Source organism: Acytostelium subglobosum, assembly GCF_000787575.1.
Source record: "Acytostelium subglobosum LB1 DNA, scaffold: scaffold1, whole genome shotgun sequence".
NCBI classification, from domain to species: Eukaryota; Evosea; class Eumycetozoa; order Acytosteliales; family Acytosteliaceae; genus Acytostelium; species Acytostelium subglobosum.
The window spans coordinates 281,653-298,198 of record NW_012236531.1 but is presented as its reverse complement, the minus strand read 5'-3'; the positions used below and the strand labels follow the sequence as shown (position 1 = coordinate 298,198).

Below are 16,546 nucleotides of genomic sequence, written 5' to 3'. Positions count from 1 at the left end.
GATTTGTCTGTTATTGTTGATCATTATTGATGTGGATGGATACATCAGGTCCTTCTTGTCCCTACCATGTCCACACAGTTGTGTGGGGTCAGTGCACTTCCTTCCCAGTCTTTGTAATATGGACAATAGAACGAGGGATCAAATTAATTGATGATGCAAAGATGATTGAAGGTACACATGGTCGATGGCGATTGGTGGTCACACTCGGGATAAATCTACCTAAGGCCACCAGATGGTGGGTCATCAACTTTTTGCTAAAAATGGAAAGGAGGCCTTGGATACACCCGGCCATCATTGGATTTGATGCTCACCAAACAATTCAATAGGCTAAAAATACGAAGTTGATTTGATCGACCCGCCATTTGATTTGGAATCGTGGAATTGTGCCTATCGTTCATTATATATCTGATGGTCACATGCCAGGCATCATCAATCGACATGTTCCTTGTGACCATACTACAAGTGCTGTCCTTCTATCCATTCATCCCCTAAACTTATCTGATGGACCTTCTACTACTCGTTCTCTCATTTCTCGAGACTTGATATAATAATATAAATAAATATAAAATTACAAATAATAATAATAATACTAAATATATACAAATATATCCATCATGTTCAAACATATAATATTGGGTGCCATCTTGGTGTCCATGATTATGATCACTGTTGACAAGTCTGTTTGTATTTAGCTAACTCTATGTCTGCCAACCCTGATCACTCACTAACTCTCAAATTCCAATCACTTGATATACAATGGCACATCTTAGGACGCAGCCTTTAACAAAGTTGGATGGCTCACTGAGAACACTGCCTTTGTTGGAAGGTTCACGTCGCCACTGGACGACTACTCCTTCCCGTTGTTTACCGATTTTGGTCCATCATTCTATGCTCACGTTAGCAAGGTGATCAACGCGCTCAACACCGCTGGCTACTCACCATTCATAGCCACATCCAGCTTTATCACTTCTATCTGGAGCTACGTGGTGGAGAACGAGACACCTTACACTACGGGCGACGCCAAGGTCACTGGCCTCTACTCTGCAATCGTCCAGGCCTCCGTCGACCCTAATTCTATCCTCTACAACGAGGACAGCGCAGATAGAGTAGATCCAGTATACTACCAGTTTATCCAAATTGCCGCAAAGGACTACACCAACTCGCTCACCGCCTTCACTGCTGCACCCAGTAATCCTACCACAGCTCTCTACCTTAGAGTTGCCATTGATAAACTAGAGAGCCTGCTGACCACTGTGCTTGCGGACGGCGGGGAGTTCCGCAGACATCCCCTCGATCAGCTCACCATCTTCTCCCTGGCCGCCACCTCTCACGTGCTCCTCCTGACCGACCTTGTGCGCTGGGGTGAGACCTGGGGCTTCTCCACCCAGAATGTGACCACATACCGCGATACTTACTACGAGGTCATCGACGACTACTCACACTACGCCAGAGACGTATTCGATGAAGCCAATACACCAATGACCAACTTGGGTAACTTTGACGGCTCTGGCCGATTTGACAACTTCCAGGATCTGCGTCGGATCGTGATCACCCAGGTGTCTGACTTTGTCGCCATGTGGTACAACCTCGACCCCAAGATCGCTGGCCTCCACGGCTTCCATGCAGAGCGTGTGCGCTACCTCTTCTCCAAGACCATTGGCTACAGTGTCGACCCAGACATGATCAGCTCTGAGAACATCTCCGACTACGTCAGTCCATCATTCGAGCGTCTGACCGAGATGTGGTGGGGACTCAAACAGGAGGACTACAAGGGAGAGATGACCAGTTTCCTCATTGTTCACAAGCCCGACGAGATCATCTACAGCGCCCAACCAACCTACACGACCAGCCGTCCTGCAACCCCCGCCAGCACTCGCAAGGGCGCCGAAGTTGGAACGCTCGTCGCTGAACCAGGTGTGACCAAGAACAAGAACTTCAAGTTCCCACCCACATCCGTCACCCAGAACGCAAGCTTCCACCATGACCATCTTCCTCGCCGACTCGTCTTCCCCGGCGTCGGCGGACTTGCCCTGGACCGCGGATGTCTTTCCAACGACGAGTACTGCCAAACATTCTACGGCGAGATCGGCCAGCGTATCACCGACAACATCGCTGTCCCAGACCACAAGATTGGCACCGCCTTTGGATGGGGTACCAACGAGAGGACTACCCTCCACCCGGCGCTCGACGCTATCACCGTGGGTCTGATCCCCTCCAACGTGTTTGCCAACAATGTTATCTTGCGCGCGACCACCACTGTCATTGACGCTCAGAAGTACCAGTCCATCGATGGCGGCGCCTACTTTGAGCCCGAGACGTTTGGCCCAGGCCTGCACTCGATGTTCATCCCAGTTGGTGGCTCGATCACATATCGTTTCGACTCTGTCAACGCGGTCGACATTGCCTACGACCTGTATCTTCGCGTGTACACAGGCTCCAAGGTGCCACTCAGTGTCAAGGTGTCCAAGAACGGTGTCGATGTTGCAACATTCACTCTTCCCTTCTTGAACAAGAACTCAATCGTTGAGACCACGCCTGACTATGACATTGTCCTGTCTCCCAACCATGACAACAACCTGTTCACATTCACCGCAGTTGGAAGCAATGTGCGTCTGACATCTATCATCCTGGTGCCAAAGTAATAAACTACAGTATCGATTAATCTTTCCTTCTCCAATCCTTTTTGTTTACTGATGTTGTGGACTTGAGCCGCTGGTTGTGATAATGATTTGCGCGAGCCAAGTCTTGTTTGGGCAGAGTAGACGTCCATGGTGAGGAGACGTGCCTCCTTATGTCCAGCGTTGGTTCAGAATGCATTCGCTCCTCGTCCAAGTTCATCTGTTCGACTTTGGATTGATGTGGACGTGTCTGGGGTCGTCGCGCTGTTGTTGTTTATTGATTGAATGGTGCAGCTCCGCTGTTGGTGCGTCACTGGGGTCAGTGGAATGATTCCAGACTCATGGGGGTGAGAGGTGCGAATACATACACCCCTGGCGACGAGACATGGCCTGCTTGATGGCCGCCGTCTCTGAAGTGGGCAGGTTGGAGCAGTCGCCCAACGAGAAGACGTTCTCGTACTTGGTGTGCTGGAGTGTCTTTGGGATGTTGGACACTTGATCGACTGATGTACTCCTTGCGCAGTCCACAAACGTATACACCACGATAACGTATCTTGAGCTTATCGTGTTGATGTTGATGTTGCGAGTCAGACTGCGAGTAGGAGCTGATTGCTCGTTAACAACACTTTATGATATTAAGCCGTCATTTATCTTGTTGTTTGTATATATATATATATATATATCTAAAGTGTATGTGTATGTTTATGACTTTGTCACCAAAGTGCAAGAATGAATATAAAAGAATGAAGACAGATGGACTTGACCAATTTTGATCTCGTTGCTTCCGATTAGTAATAATTTGATCTTACACAACCAATCAAACAATCAATCTTAGTCAGAGTTGTCGTCGACGGTGTGAAACATTATCAGCACAAAGTATCAATCATTCATCATTGTCGACATCGATGCATTCAGTCAGCCAATCATTCATTTGGCACTCCAAAGCATGAATCGATCGATCTAGTCAAGGGAAGGACGGATGTATAATCAGTTTATTAAGGACTAAACCATGGAACAAAGATGATTGACTTGAGATAGAAGTCACCAGTTGCAGAAATGACAAGCTTTGGACTCTGAGCGTTCAATCCAGCACTGGTCAGCCTCACGAGGTTTTGGTTGATGTCCAGAATGGGATGGTAGTCAGTACTGCCAATCACAATGTCGCACACCTTGCCGAGTATCGAGTGAGTGATGGTGACAGTCACCGGAGCTCCAGCGGTCTTCAGACAGGCCAGAATACCAAGGTAGTGATCGCTACCCTTGTTGTCCTGGGCGATGAAGTTGTACGAGAGGACGTTGCCAGTTGGGATCATCAAGGCATGCGAGCCAATGGTGAAGTGGTCGCGGACAAAGATGCTTCCTCCCTGCTTTACAGTGAACTTCTGGGCGTCAATGGCAGTGGTGGTGTGCCTGAACACCGTGTTGCTGTGGAACACATTGGTTGGCACAAAGCCAACCATGAGGGCGTCGGTGACTTCGTACTTCAAATTGATCACATTGTTCGAGTCCCAGGCCACAATGTCACCGACCTTGTGGAATGGCACCTTAAAGTTATTGTACCTCTCCTCTGGCGTTGTAGAGCATCCGACTTGAGGATCGATGCAATTCTCCATATCGTCTGAGTAGGCGTCGACAAACAAAAGGAATGAGTTCTCGGGATTGTCGTTGCTGATGTACTTGGGGACGGATGTGCCTATCATTGTCAGCTTGGAGTCCCTGAAGGTCTTGGGGAAATAGATAAAGTAGCCATCATAGTCAGCAGGTGGTTTGTCATTCCGGCTCCATTCGGTTGCATAGATGATGTTGTCAGGGTGTCTGTATTTCGCCGTGAGGCCGGTGATGAAATGGTCGGTCCTGGAGCGGCAGAGATAAGGCCATTGACTTGCTCAATTCCTTTCTCGTCGTACATCTCCATGTATCGAGCATAGGTGATGTCCGGGCCAGTGAACCTATCAAAGTAGGTTGGGTCAAGTTGATTGGGGTCGTGGACTGCGTCGATATCTCGGGCATAGCCCAAGGTCGGCCCCCACACCTTGCGCACCCTCTCAGCATATACACCCATGGGGAACATGACCGAGTCCATCTGCCACCACATGCCGACATAGTCAAACACTGCCAGGATCAAGATACGTCGTAGCGCCAAAATCTTCTCAAACGTGTTCCTCCCAGAGATTGGTTCATCAGTGTCTTCGGTGGCGACAATCTTGGCGAGCGTGGATTGGAAGATGGCCATGCAGTTATTCGTGTAGATGGGCATTACATTAAACGCGATTTGGCGCTGGATGCAGATGACGTTCTCTTCATAGCCCCACTCCGTTGCATGTCTGTTGAACTCGACCTGGAGCATGAAGTAGATGGTGGCGGCGATGGCATAGCTGGGCAGCTCGCCTAGTTCATAACCTGGGCGATTGAAATCTCCAGCCAGATGGTCACGCAGACCACTGTCGAGAGAAAAGTAGAAGGACTTGATCATGTCATGAACACCCTGGGAGCTGTTGTACTTTGATTCATTGACGTAAGTGTGAAAGTCCTGGGAGTGTCTGACCAGCCCCTGAAGCGTCGCGAGGGAGTTACTAATATCAAACTTGATCAACTCGTCGCCTACCACATCCCTGATGCCTGCCAGGTACCAGTCTTCGTTGAAGTCATTGATGGGAGTGTTCTCGATAAAGCCGGACCAGATCGTATCGATCATACCACTGAGGGCAGGACCAACTTCTGGGATGAACGATACTCCGGTTATCACGTAGGCCTTCAACATCTCCATAAACTGGAGTGGCTGTTCCGGCTTCACAAAGTATGTCTTTTTGTTGATCAAAGTCTCAGTGTACACCATCATCATCTTGTGCCAATTGATCTTCTCGATCTGCGCGTTGACCAATCTCTTGGGCTTGGTTGGTGCCAAGTCTTTCTTTTTTTGGCTTTGTAGCTACTGCAGCATGAGTCTTTTGAATGAATAAATGATTGGAAAGGATTATTAATATTTAGTATAAAAAAAGTACTTACTTGGACAACCATCTCAAGGCAGAGTACCAACAAAAGGAATAGTCCAAAGTACTTGTAATTCATTTTATATTATTATTACTATCCTTTGAATGATAAGAATGATTGAGTATTTATTTATATATACATATTATTATTGATCATTCAGTAGATTGATACTTTAACCCAAACCAGTGCAGATCCACTCCTTTGTGTCTTGTCTCTTCACCACTTCGAGGTTTGTATCTTGGCACCTAACGAGGGGTTGGAGATCACACTCGGGATAAATCCAAACCAATGGACACCAGATGGTGGGTCATCAACTTTTTGCTAAAAATGGAAAGGAGGCCTTTGACCAGTAGGTCGAAGCATTACTTTATTCTAAAAATACAAAGATGATTTGATCGGCCCGTAATTTGATATGGACTCTTGGTCACTTTCCAGGCGTCATCAATATACATGTTCAAAATTACCAAACCTACTCACTCATTCTGTCTTTCCTCGACTCTCCTAGAAATATATTTAATTAATTAATTTATAATTATTGAAAGACAAATATACTTCATGCCTTTATTATTCCTTCCAATTTTTGGGACAGCTCGTGTTTGTTCTCTGGATCGTAACTCAATAGTCCCTTTAGATACTCGACGGATTGCTCATCCTGCTCGTCAGCAATTCTGGCATTGGCAACCTGCTTGGTGCATTTAGCATCATGGATGCCTTGTCTAGCCTTGTTGACGAAGAGGTAGAATGAATTACTCTTATAGTTGGTCGTGAGCTCCGTCTCGTTGATGCCCATATTGATCAGATGTGACTTGCACATGATCAACTGGTATGATCCATTCTGACCTTGGCGTGCAGCTCGTCCTTTGATTTGGATCTCCTCGGTGATGTCCTCTGACAGGAAGGTCTGCACCACATGGACTCCACCAGCTTCAATCACTTTGTCATCGCGGACATAATAGTCCACACCTCTGCCGAATGAGCTCGTGGCCAAGGTGACACGACCAGCTGTGGCAGCCTTCTTGATGATGTTATCCTTCTTATCTGAACCTTCCACAAGTATGGCCATGTTGTCGAATCCTTTGCAATATTCTGATTGTTGGAACGCTGTCAACAGTTGCTCATTCTCAAAGAAGACAATGGCGGCTCTGTCGGCCTTGATGACGGCCAAGATGCTGTCTTGAATCTTGCGATGCCATAACACGACAGTGTCCTCCATGATGACATCCGCAATCTCCTTGTGATGCAGTTGGGTTTTTCCAAAGATGGATGGTGTGTAGGTGCTCTTCTTGATGTTAAAACCCTCTATGATGTTTTTGACTGGCTGTGAGAGACTCTTCAAAGTGCCAGTGACACCAAGAATGTTTGCGAACTTGCCTGGGATCTTGGAGTAGCTGAAATGTCCACAAACAACACTCATGCCAATGGTCTTGTCAATGGTCTTGTCAGTGATCACATTCTTCTCATTCTCGGCAAGGTAGGCAAACATTGTTCGGTGGGTGTACTCGGTGATGTAGGAGATCTCATCATGTTTGCGGTATCCTATTCGTTGATTGACTCTGTCGACCTCGTATGCTGGATGATTGAAGAGGGACACGCACTCTATCATTTGTTTGATCGAGTAGGTGATTATGGGTCCGTGTCCAAGGAACTCACCAACTACTTTGGTGTATTCTGGCTGTTTGACCAGCGCAGCCAAGGTTATGGAGGCACGGTTTTTATAGATGTACCTGAAGAGAGCAGTGATGGCTGGCGACTTGAGTGTGATGGATGGATTGTATGTGTGACCAATGAATGAATCTCCAAAGAAAATGTCCACTTCATCAACGAGCAAGATTCGGGGACTGGGCGATGGCTTTGGTGATTGTTTAACAAGTTTGTTCTTGATGAATGACTCTGTAAGATCGCGCACATCTCCATTCTCTTTGATCAAAACTTCACAAAGTTGGCCAATGGTCGAATACGAGATGTTATCTTGGCAGCCAAACAGGACGAAGACATCCATAAAGTCGTTGTAGTCGCGATTGGACAAGTAACTGCTGTAGCTGACACACTTGACGTCGAACCCAAGAAGCGCAATCAGAAGTGAGAGGATGGCCAGTGTGACGGACTTGCCTTCGCCAGTCTTGATCTCAATGAGGTGATTGATGAATGGACTCGACATTCCAATAAATGAGTTTACAGTCGATGTAAACCAGCCTTTCTCGTTGTCAATACCCAGCAGTCGTATGATGCTGAGAACTTGGATGGTGTGTGGCTTCAACAGCTCATTCACATCTCCAGCCTCCATGAATCGAGCGCCGGACTTGGCCAACGTCCACACTGCAAAGATGTGAGCCAATAGTTTGATAAACTTTCCACCATTCTCGACTCTCATGTTGGGTGAGATAGAGGAGGCAATCACCTTGGCATTCTGGATGATCTTACTGACTTCAACTTCAATGGATTGATCAGATCTCAATCCTTCCTCAGTCAGCCTATTGTATAGCCTCTCAAAGGACTGGTAGCTCGTCTTGAGGAGGTGTTTGTTGATGTCGGTGCCCTCAAAGTCAGCAAGGGTGTCGTCGAGTGAGAGAGTGGATGTCTTCTTGTTCCACATGGCGTTCTTGAGAGACTTGAAGTGAGGAGACTCGTCTACAATCTCCTTGCCCAACCGACCAAGTCTGGTTAGAGCAAGCCCGATATAATTGATTGAGTCATGTCCATGGTTCTTCTTATGGTGGAGAATGATTGCGTGTATGGATTCATCAACGATCTCTTTAATAGATCCGTATGGAGCCTCATCTGAAAGGATTTTGATCTCCCTCAACTTCATTGGAAGATCAGTGGTGCTTAGATGTTGTGACATCATCACCATCTCTCCAATTGAACTCCTGACAACTGCAATGATTGATCCATATGGTGCAAGTGTGACCTGTGGGACTGTGGACATGTGCTTCTCAAACAGAGTGGCCTGGTCAAGCAGCTTTCCAAAGTTGGTGAACGATTGGATGTCCCACTGTACCTTGCTGGAGGCGACAAGATGCTTGGAGTGGTCTTCGATGAGTTTTGATAAAGTTACAATGCTCTCCTCTGTGACCAAGGGTAGGGAGTTGAGTATGTAGGTGAGGTCTCGTGTTAATATCATTGTTGATGCACATCTCTCGTATTGATGTCTGGCAATGTCATCGGAGAAGCTCTTGATACGGAACTGAAGGACCGTCTGAAGCTTGGAGTGAGTGTCATTGTAGGTTGGAGGCATTTGCACAGGTGACAGGTTGGACTTGAGCAACATTGTTCGTGTGATGTTGAAGAAGCCAGGGTACTGTTTGAGTGTGTATAGTGTTGTTGCCACAATCTCCCATTGACTTGTCTCCTTGGTAAGGATATCCTTGCTCATTCTGGTGGTGGTGTCTTGAATGATCTTGTTGATTGTGCCAATGTAGTTGTACAAACATTTTACCAACGAATTGTTGATAATGTTCAGGTCAGAGATAAATGGCGACAGGTGAAGATACAAGCCAGTGAAGTGTTCCAAGTGATCGGTGCTTGGCGCATTCTGCCTGATGCTGTCATCAATCTCCTCAAACAATTTTGACGCTATGTCAACCAATGTCTTCAGGTCTGGCGTGGCTGTTGATCCAATCATGGTCATGATGGCATTGTTCTTGGTAAGGCCATTGAACCAACTGAGTTGTTTGGCAACTATGCCATAATGCTTCTCATGGACAGCACTCTGCAGTGTCATGAAGTTCTCTGAGATTGTTGAGCGGATGGCGACAATGGTGGGCTGACTTAGATTGTTGTTGGCCAACCTATCAAAGTTGCCGTCGGCAATACAGCTCTTGAGAGTCTCATCTTGTTTGGTGACGGTGTTCTCAATGTCCCTCTTGAGGTTGTCAATGATATACTTGGGCAAAGTGAACAATCTGGACATATCGGTGAATTCTGCCTCTATGCTCTCAACCTTGATCTTGGCAGAGTTGCAGTCTCCATTGACAATATCTTGGTGAATTGGCTCTACCTTGGCACAGAGTATCTCAATGTAGGCGCCCTGCAGCTGGGTGAACTTGGTGGAGCAAGACAAATCTGTGCCAGTTGCTTGCTTGAGTGCCTCAAGGATACTCTTGTAACTGTAAGAGGGCAGTTTAAACAATGAATCATCCAGGTTGTTGAGGGCGTCTGTGATCATTGATTTTGATATTTCCAGGAGTCTTGCCAATTCAACGTCCATCTCCTTGTTTGACAGGCCGGTTATCCTGTTGACTATCTCCTTGACTCGATTGGAATATGAACATGCCTCGTTGAAGTTATGGATATTGATCGCAACTCTCTGTTTCTCACACAATGATTGAATGCTCCTGCAAAGGGTGTCCTGGATGCCCTTGATCTTGGATATGATGTCATATCTGTTGGTGCCCGAGAGTAGATCATCAGCCAATATGGCAGCATTGTAGAATGATGAGAGATCCAATGACATTGTGATATACTGTGTAATATCGTTGTCTTGAGGGACGGCCATGTCCAGACTGTTGGCCTTCATGAGTAGGTTCTTCTCCTCAGTGCTCAAGACGGCAATTGTCTTGGACATGATATCTGTGTGAACAACGGAGCCTGGAGTGAAGCTGACCACATTGCTCTTGATGTTGTCGTAGTCGCGAGATTTAAGGAATTCAACAACGCTGCCAACATTGGAGTCTTGGCTCGATTTGAATTCAATGTGGAGCCCACTGATCACCTTGTGGAGTTCCACCTTTGTATTTGGAAGACTGAGGAGGTCATTGAGCGATTGTCTTTGGGTGGCAAACTCCATGAGGTTGTTGTCGGACAGGTGGTTGCGCATCTTTTTGATGAAGTTGTCGATGGTCTTGTTAATATGATCGCTCAATTCCATGAAGTAGTCGTCGCCAATGATGGTGGAGATGGTTTCGATGTTCTTTGCATTATTGATACGGTTGGCAAGTTCAGATGCCTCCTCATATTTGTCCTCGGCCAGCTTGGTCTTAATGATGGTGACCCATTCATCAAATGTGTCTTTGAGTTCCTTCTCGATCGCTGACAGGGTAGTGGATACAAATGGAAAGAGTGGGCATGTCCTGAAGTGATTCAACTTCTCAAACTCTCGCTTGAACCTTGCCCACCTTCCATTCTTGATTGAGTCCGACATGGCTACCTGGTCAACAGTGCATGCTTGGCTAAAGAACTCATTGATCTTGGCTTTGGTGTTGGCGATCTTCTCGAGCAGGGCGCGCTCCTCTGTGAGTTTAGATGACTCACTGAATCCAAGTTCATCGACCAAGATGCACAGGTTCTTGATTCGTGAGGAAGCCGTCTTAAAGTCAGAGCCCTGGATGGCTTCGCAAATGGTCATACCCAAATCCAGCACTTGATTAAGCACAACGTCCAGTGAGTCCAAGTAGGTTGGCAAACATCTGGGTTCAGATAGGAACTGATCCAACTGCGAGTACCTGTTGATCTCTCGGAGCTGAGAGGAGACGGTCGTCAGTGCACGGGCGTTGTCCTTATCAACTGTTTGTCTTAAGACACTGAGCAAGTCATCCATCTTTTTATCAACAATCCTCAGCGCCTCCTTGTATTCCGGATTCGTCATGTCTCTGATCCTCGAGTCAAACGATCTGATCGTAGAGGTCTTCTGGAAGGATGAGCACAGCCTGACCGAGTCGATGTTCCTGTTCTCAAGATTGTTCAGCATGTCTAAAACATACTTTGAGATCAAGGAAATGGCAGGATCGATGTATGTTGATTCTACGGATATGCCAAGGTGTTCTCCAAGTCTAGAGCATGATGATGCCTCAACCAAAAGTGTCCATTGGCGGTGGATGCTCTCAATATCGATTGTTGAGGGCATATCACCATTGATGGTCTTGGTGATACGATCAAGAAGATGGGCGAGCGAAGATTGAATCCTCTGGATTGCCAACTGATACAGCTCGTTGATGTCAAAGTTGTTGATGTAGACTTGGACTACCATTGTGTTTTGAATGGCAGTCAGGACGGAGGCAATGTCCTCCCATTTGAAGTTGTCAAGACAGGTGTTGAACTCATCAAACAGTAACCTGACACGCTCGGAGATTGTTTGTTTGGCTTGATCAAACACTGGATGGAAGCATGCGCCAAGAAGAGAGAGTTGTTCAAGCTTGCCCAACTGAGATTTGATTGATCCATACTCGTTGATGTCCTTCAATGAGAGCTGACATTCGGTGGCAATCTGAACCAAAGAGTCCAACACTTGTTCGTGGGTCTCAACGTTGGTCAAATGCTCACCCACTTGGATCATGATGTTCATGATGTTGTCAGTGAGTGACTTGAGTGACAATGGATTGAAGATGCCACCCAGCCTGAGACTCTCAGTCAGACTGTCCTTTGTGGATTGTACGAGCTGGCTGTGGTGTCTTGTGATATCTGAGAATGATGAACGGTATGAGGTATCAAGTATGTTGAGTCCAAGATTGGTGTTGAGCAGGCCTAGGACCTCAAGGGCCTCCCTCAATGCCTCATAGTCCTTGAAGACGATGGCATCCTTGATAGTGTTCTCAATCTTGTATACGACACTCTCAATGTAGTTCTGGGAGGCAGTCGAGATGTTGTACTTAAACACCACCTGAGGGTCGGTGATTGGCGGCTTGGACATGATGATTGACAGGAGATTGTCACGGTCGTTGGGGTCCAGAGGGTTGGCGATATGGATGATGTTGGAATCAGGACTATGGATATTGTTCTCTACTTGATTGTATTTGGCTTGGGCACCCTTGAATATCTGTTCGATCAGAGTCATTCTCAAACTGGAGGAATCCATGTCCTGCTCAAAGTTGAGTTGGTCGATAATGCATCTCAGGATCTCGCCATGTTGTGTGCTCAGAGATTGATTAGCATCCATCCTGGTGAAGACAACAGTTATTGATTGAATGTTGGTGGCCAGGTTTCGAACCATGTTGGCCACATATTCGAGGAGATCGCTGAACTCCTTTCCTTTGTTGCCATCAATGTCATGTCGTGAGAGGACGAGCACTAGTCGCACGGACTTGGAGGCTTGGATGCCGTTGGTAGTTGAAACAGAGCTAGCGAGATCAACTGCCTCTCCCTCGGTGTCATTGGTGCCGGGGGTGTCTGCGATGTGTACATCCTTGATACTGTACAGGGTATTGAATTTGGTCATGGACCATTTCTGGCCACCAATATTGGACTTGGCTAGACCATCTACATCAACAGTAGTGGTTTTCATTCCAGTAGGCATACCTTTAGCTAAGAGCGGTATCTCGATCTTTACCAATTAAATTTTGTGGCCAGTCAAATAGTAGCATAGAGTTGTCTTTCCAGATCCTGACAGTCCGACGACGTAGATGATATCCTTGCCAACAGTTAACCGAGCTACTTCTCGTCCCTTGCAAGCAAGCTCGATGACACGTTGAGCTTCTCATCCATTAACATGGTCTTGGTGATTCTTTTGGCTTGTGTCAGTGTAGGTGTCGGCGTCGGTGTATCTTGAGAGTTTATGTTTGTTAGAAAGTTATTCTTGGCTTCATAGAACAAAGTGAATAACTACTTACCATCTGTCACATTTAAGTTGTTGTTGTTGTTGTTGTTGTTGTTGTTGTTGTTGTTGTTGTTGTTGTTGATTGGAACAGGGTCGGGTCCCAACATTATATCCTGTGAAGTTTAGTAGTGGTAGTAATATTATAAGTTGGTGATTGTTAGTATTAGGTGCACGGGAGCTCTCAGGTTGAATGAACATACCATTGTGGTCTTTATCGTCATCTCTTGGTACTGCACCAAGATATATAAGTAAATAGATGATTAGTTGATTGAATAATTGATTGATGTATAAGAATATAAGTAATAAGTATACAAGTGGGTGCTATCCTTCAGCTAAAGGGTGATGCCCAAATCAAACCAAACCAGCTCACATCCAAGACTCACACCAAACCAGTCTACTCTTTATGGTCAAACAGATACTTTCAAACAAGTAAAGATCAAACAGATGGATGCTCACCAACATCTAAAAAGTAATCTAGACTAGGATGGATCATTGGTCCATCAATTGCTCTGATGATATATTTGATGTGCATTAACAACAGATGGAGCTGTTGAGGTCCAGATCGCCTTTGTCATTGTTAGTCATCCTGCTTCTGGAGTTGCTGTTGACAATGTTGTTGCTGTTGACACTGTTGTTGCTGTTAACAATCGCTCGTGTTCAACAGTCAATGGCCACTGAGAAGGGGCAGTATGAAGACATCAGTGTAGAGCCTGGAAAGAATGATGCATCATTCTTATCTACTTGTGATGATTTGTTGTCGTTATTGCTATTGTTTTTGAGGATGAGCACCAATCTTTGTGTTGATGTTGATGCTCGTCCTCAAATACAACATGTTCACGCGGACTCGATGCATCGAGGGTGACCAACGAGATGATTGAAGGTGATATCATTCATATGTTCCGAGTCCGCTGACGATCACCAGGGCCAGGACTCACTCCAAACATGTCTAGTTGCCTATATCGCGCTATGCTGTGCTGCTCAATCTTATGTTAGCAGCCTCTTTGTTGTATAATTTACCAACATAGTTACATTATCAACTTTGAGACACCTCCTAAGGAATGTCATTATCAATCAGATGAGGTCTTGTTGCTCGTTCTCTTGATCGACACTATTACTACATGATGATTGACACCGTCGACGACAATGGTTGATGATTGGCAATGACCGACCCTCCAGCTGAATGGCGACAATGGATGACGTCGATCATGATGAATGATTGATGAATGAATGGCGACGATGGTTGACGAAGATAATGATTGAGAATGAGTGATTGATGAATGATGGCGATGATGGTTGACGTCGATGATGATTGATGACTTGACTAGATGGCTGAACGAGACGATGGTCGCAGACGACTATAAACAAAGATATAGTATGTCTGTATTGATGTATGTGTTTGTACTTGATTGATTCTTTGGTAATGATGGCATTTGTTCGATTATTTGATTTTTGTTGCGAAGGGAGTGTTTTTTTTAATATATTTTAATAACTTCTTCAACATGAAGCACCTCTTAACTGGGCGTGGGCGATAATAGAGTCAATTCTACTTGACTTATACTAACATTAATATATATACATATACATAGATATATATTTATACATATAGATAATATCTTTTTTCATTATGAGAGGATAACAAGATATTCCATTTCAAACTGGATAGAATGTTGTCTTACAGCAAAGACAGTGCCAACGTACAGTAACTGCAGCAGTAGACATCAAGATACAACTAAAGAGGAAGGAGTATGAGCCAGAATGATCAATCTAACGGAGGGAAGGTATGAACATGGTGCATCAAGTTGATGAGACGCTAGCGAATCAATAACTCACTCAATCATTCAATAAATCATTCAAAACAGGGCAAGGCTGAGCAATTCTTTTTAAACTACTTCTCCGACCTAAGGATTGACCCAGCCATCAGTTCATTGGCTACTCCATACTAATCAATCAATCAAAATTAAGAATGCTAGAGTCCAAGACAACACAGAGACAATGATGGCGGCCAACCAGACAATGGCAGCAATGGGCGGACAGGTGAAATCGATGCATATACTCTCTCCCCACTTTGGTTACCATCAGCAAGAATGATAGCAGGAAGGACCTCTTCCAGGTTTGACCACGATAAAAAGTGGATACACACCGGCCAACAAAGAAGAGGATGGCTCCGTCCTCACAAAGAGAACGCAGCAGGTGAATAACAAGAACTTTCAACCAAGTCCAACACGCCAACGACAACCTCCACTCCGAGTACAAAGCAGGGTGAGCCAACTGAAGCAGCATCAGTTAGCGACTACAAAAGAAGATCATCTCTGTCAACTACAACAACACCAACAACCTCTGTTGCTGGGCACATCGATGTTCATCCCGGTTGGTGGACACAAATGTGATCATTTCGACTCGGTCAACACGGGTCGACATTGCCCCCGTCCTGTATCACAGCGACACAGGTTCAAAGGTGCCACTCAGTGTCCAAGAGTGGCGTTGATGTGGGCCGTTTGCGGCAAGTGGGAGACGCATGAGTTGATGGCCGAGCACACAGCGATCCGCGAGTTCAACGAGGAGATGGCCTTCATCTTTGCCGACCGTCTCGAGGAGTTCAGATGTTTGCGCCAGCCACCCTCAAACTCTGGTACCCTGGCTCCAAGTACATATTGTACGTGCTCGAGATCACGTATGATGCCGAGCTGCCCAAGGTGTTTGACAGCGTGGACAGATCAAAGATAGCCAACAACGACCAGCTCTACCTCGAGTGGATCAACCTCGAGTCAGTGCTCCTCGCGGAATATGGTGTGTTCAAGAGAGACAATGGAGAGAAGGGCGCGCTGCCCAGGTTCTTTAAAGATATGATACGTCTGCTGCACGCCAGTACTCATGATGCGTATCCCGACCTGATATCGGCGCCGTCGTTACTACAACCTGTGATCAAGAAACATGTGGAACAACCAGTTACTCAATCCTTGCAAGATAGGGTGCGTCAGACTGTGTTGGATTCAGAGTCAGCTGGAGCAGATGGATCAAACAACTACGACGATGATGATGATGATAATGATGATGATTCAAACGACAAAGATACACCAATCACAAAGAACAGCGATAAGAAGAATGTAAAGAAAGAGTCAAGCAAAGACAAGGCGGCCACAACAAAGTCACTCGATGAGGAGAAGAAGAAGAAGAAGAAGAAGAGCAAGAAGGATGAGTCCAGCGAGGATGAGGATGCCATCATGTGGCCACGTTCAACCTCCCATTCTTCAACAAGAACTCAATCGTTGAGGCCACGCCCGACTACGACATTATCCTCTCCCCCTACCACGACAACAACATGTTCACATTCACCGCCGTTGGAAGCATTGTCCGACTGACAACTATCATCCTGGTGCCAAAGTAATAAACTACCATCTTTCATACATCA

The 16,546-nt window shown here is 46.0% G+C and overlaps 5 protein-coding genes across 5 annotated transcripts; 2 read left to right on the top strand and 3 right to left on the bottom strand.

The window, feature by feature from the left end:
• Positions 1 to 614: 614 nt before the first annotated feature.
• On the top strand, positions 615 to 2,642 carry SAMD00019534_001240 (hypothetical protein; the record flags this gene model as incomplete). Its single annotated transcript, XM_012903557.1, has 2 exons — positions 615 to 680; positions 771 to 2,642. 2 exons carry the CDS (start codon positions 615 to 617, stop codon positions 2,640 to 2,642), a joined length of 1,938 nt encoding a protein of 645 aa, XP_012759011.1.
• Positions 2,643 to 3,613: 971 nt separating this feature from the next.
• Positions 3,614 to 5,687, bottom strand: SAMD00019534_001230 (hypothetical protein; the record flags this gene model as incomplete). Its single annotated transcript, XM_012903556.1, has 3 exons — positions 3,614 to 4,433; positions 4,526 to 5,547; positions 5,625 to 5,687. 3 exons carry the CDS (start codon positions 5,685 to 5,687, stop codon positions 3,614 to 3,616), a joined length of 1,905 nt encoding a protein of 634 aa, XP_012759010.1.
• A 475-nt stretch (positions 5,688 to 6,162) lies between these two features.
• On the bottom strand, positions 6,163 to 12,825 carry SAMD00019534_001220 (hypothetical protein; the record flags this gene model as incomplete). The annotated part of the gene is made up of 1 exon (XM_012903555.1): positions 6,163 to 12,825. One exon carries the CDS (start codon positions 12,823 to 12,825, stop codon positions 6,163 to 6,165), a length of 6,663 nt encoding a protein of 2,220 aa, XP_012759009.1.
• A 146-nt stretch (positions 12,826 to 12,971) lies between these two features.
• SAMD00019534_001210 (hypothetical protein) lies at positions 12,972 to 13,358 on the bottom strand (the record flags this gene model as incomplete). The annotated part of the gene is made up of 3 exons (XM_012903554.1): positions 12,972 to 13,084; positions 13,151 to 13,250; positions 13,338 to 13,358. 3 exons carry the CDS (start codon positions 13,356 to 13,358, stop codon positions 12,972 to 12,974), a joined length of 234 nt encoding a protein of 77 aa, XP_012759008.1.
• A 2,379-nt stretch (positions 13,359 to 15,737) lies between these two features.
• On the top strand, positions 15,738 to 16,496 carry SAMD00019534_001200 (hypothetical protein; the record flags this gene model as incomplete). The annotated part of the gene is made up of 1 exon (XM_012903553.1): positions 15,738 to 16,496. The coding sequence occupies one exon, from the start codon at positions 15,738 to 15,740 to the stop codon at positions 16,494 to 16,496; it is 759 nt and encodes a 252-aa protein (XP_012759007.1).
• Positions 16,497 to 16,546: the final 50 nt, after the last annotated feature.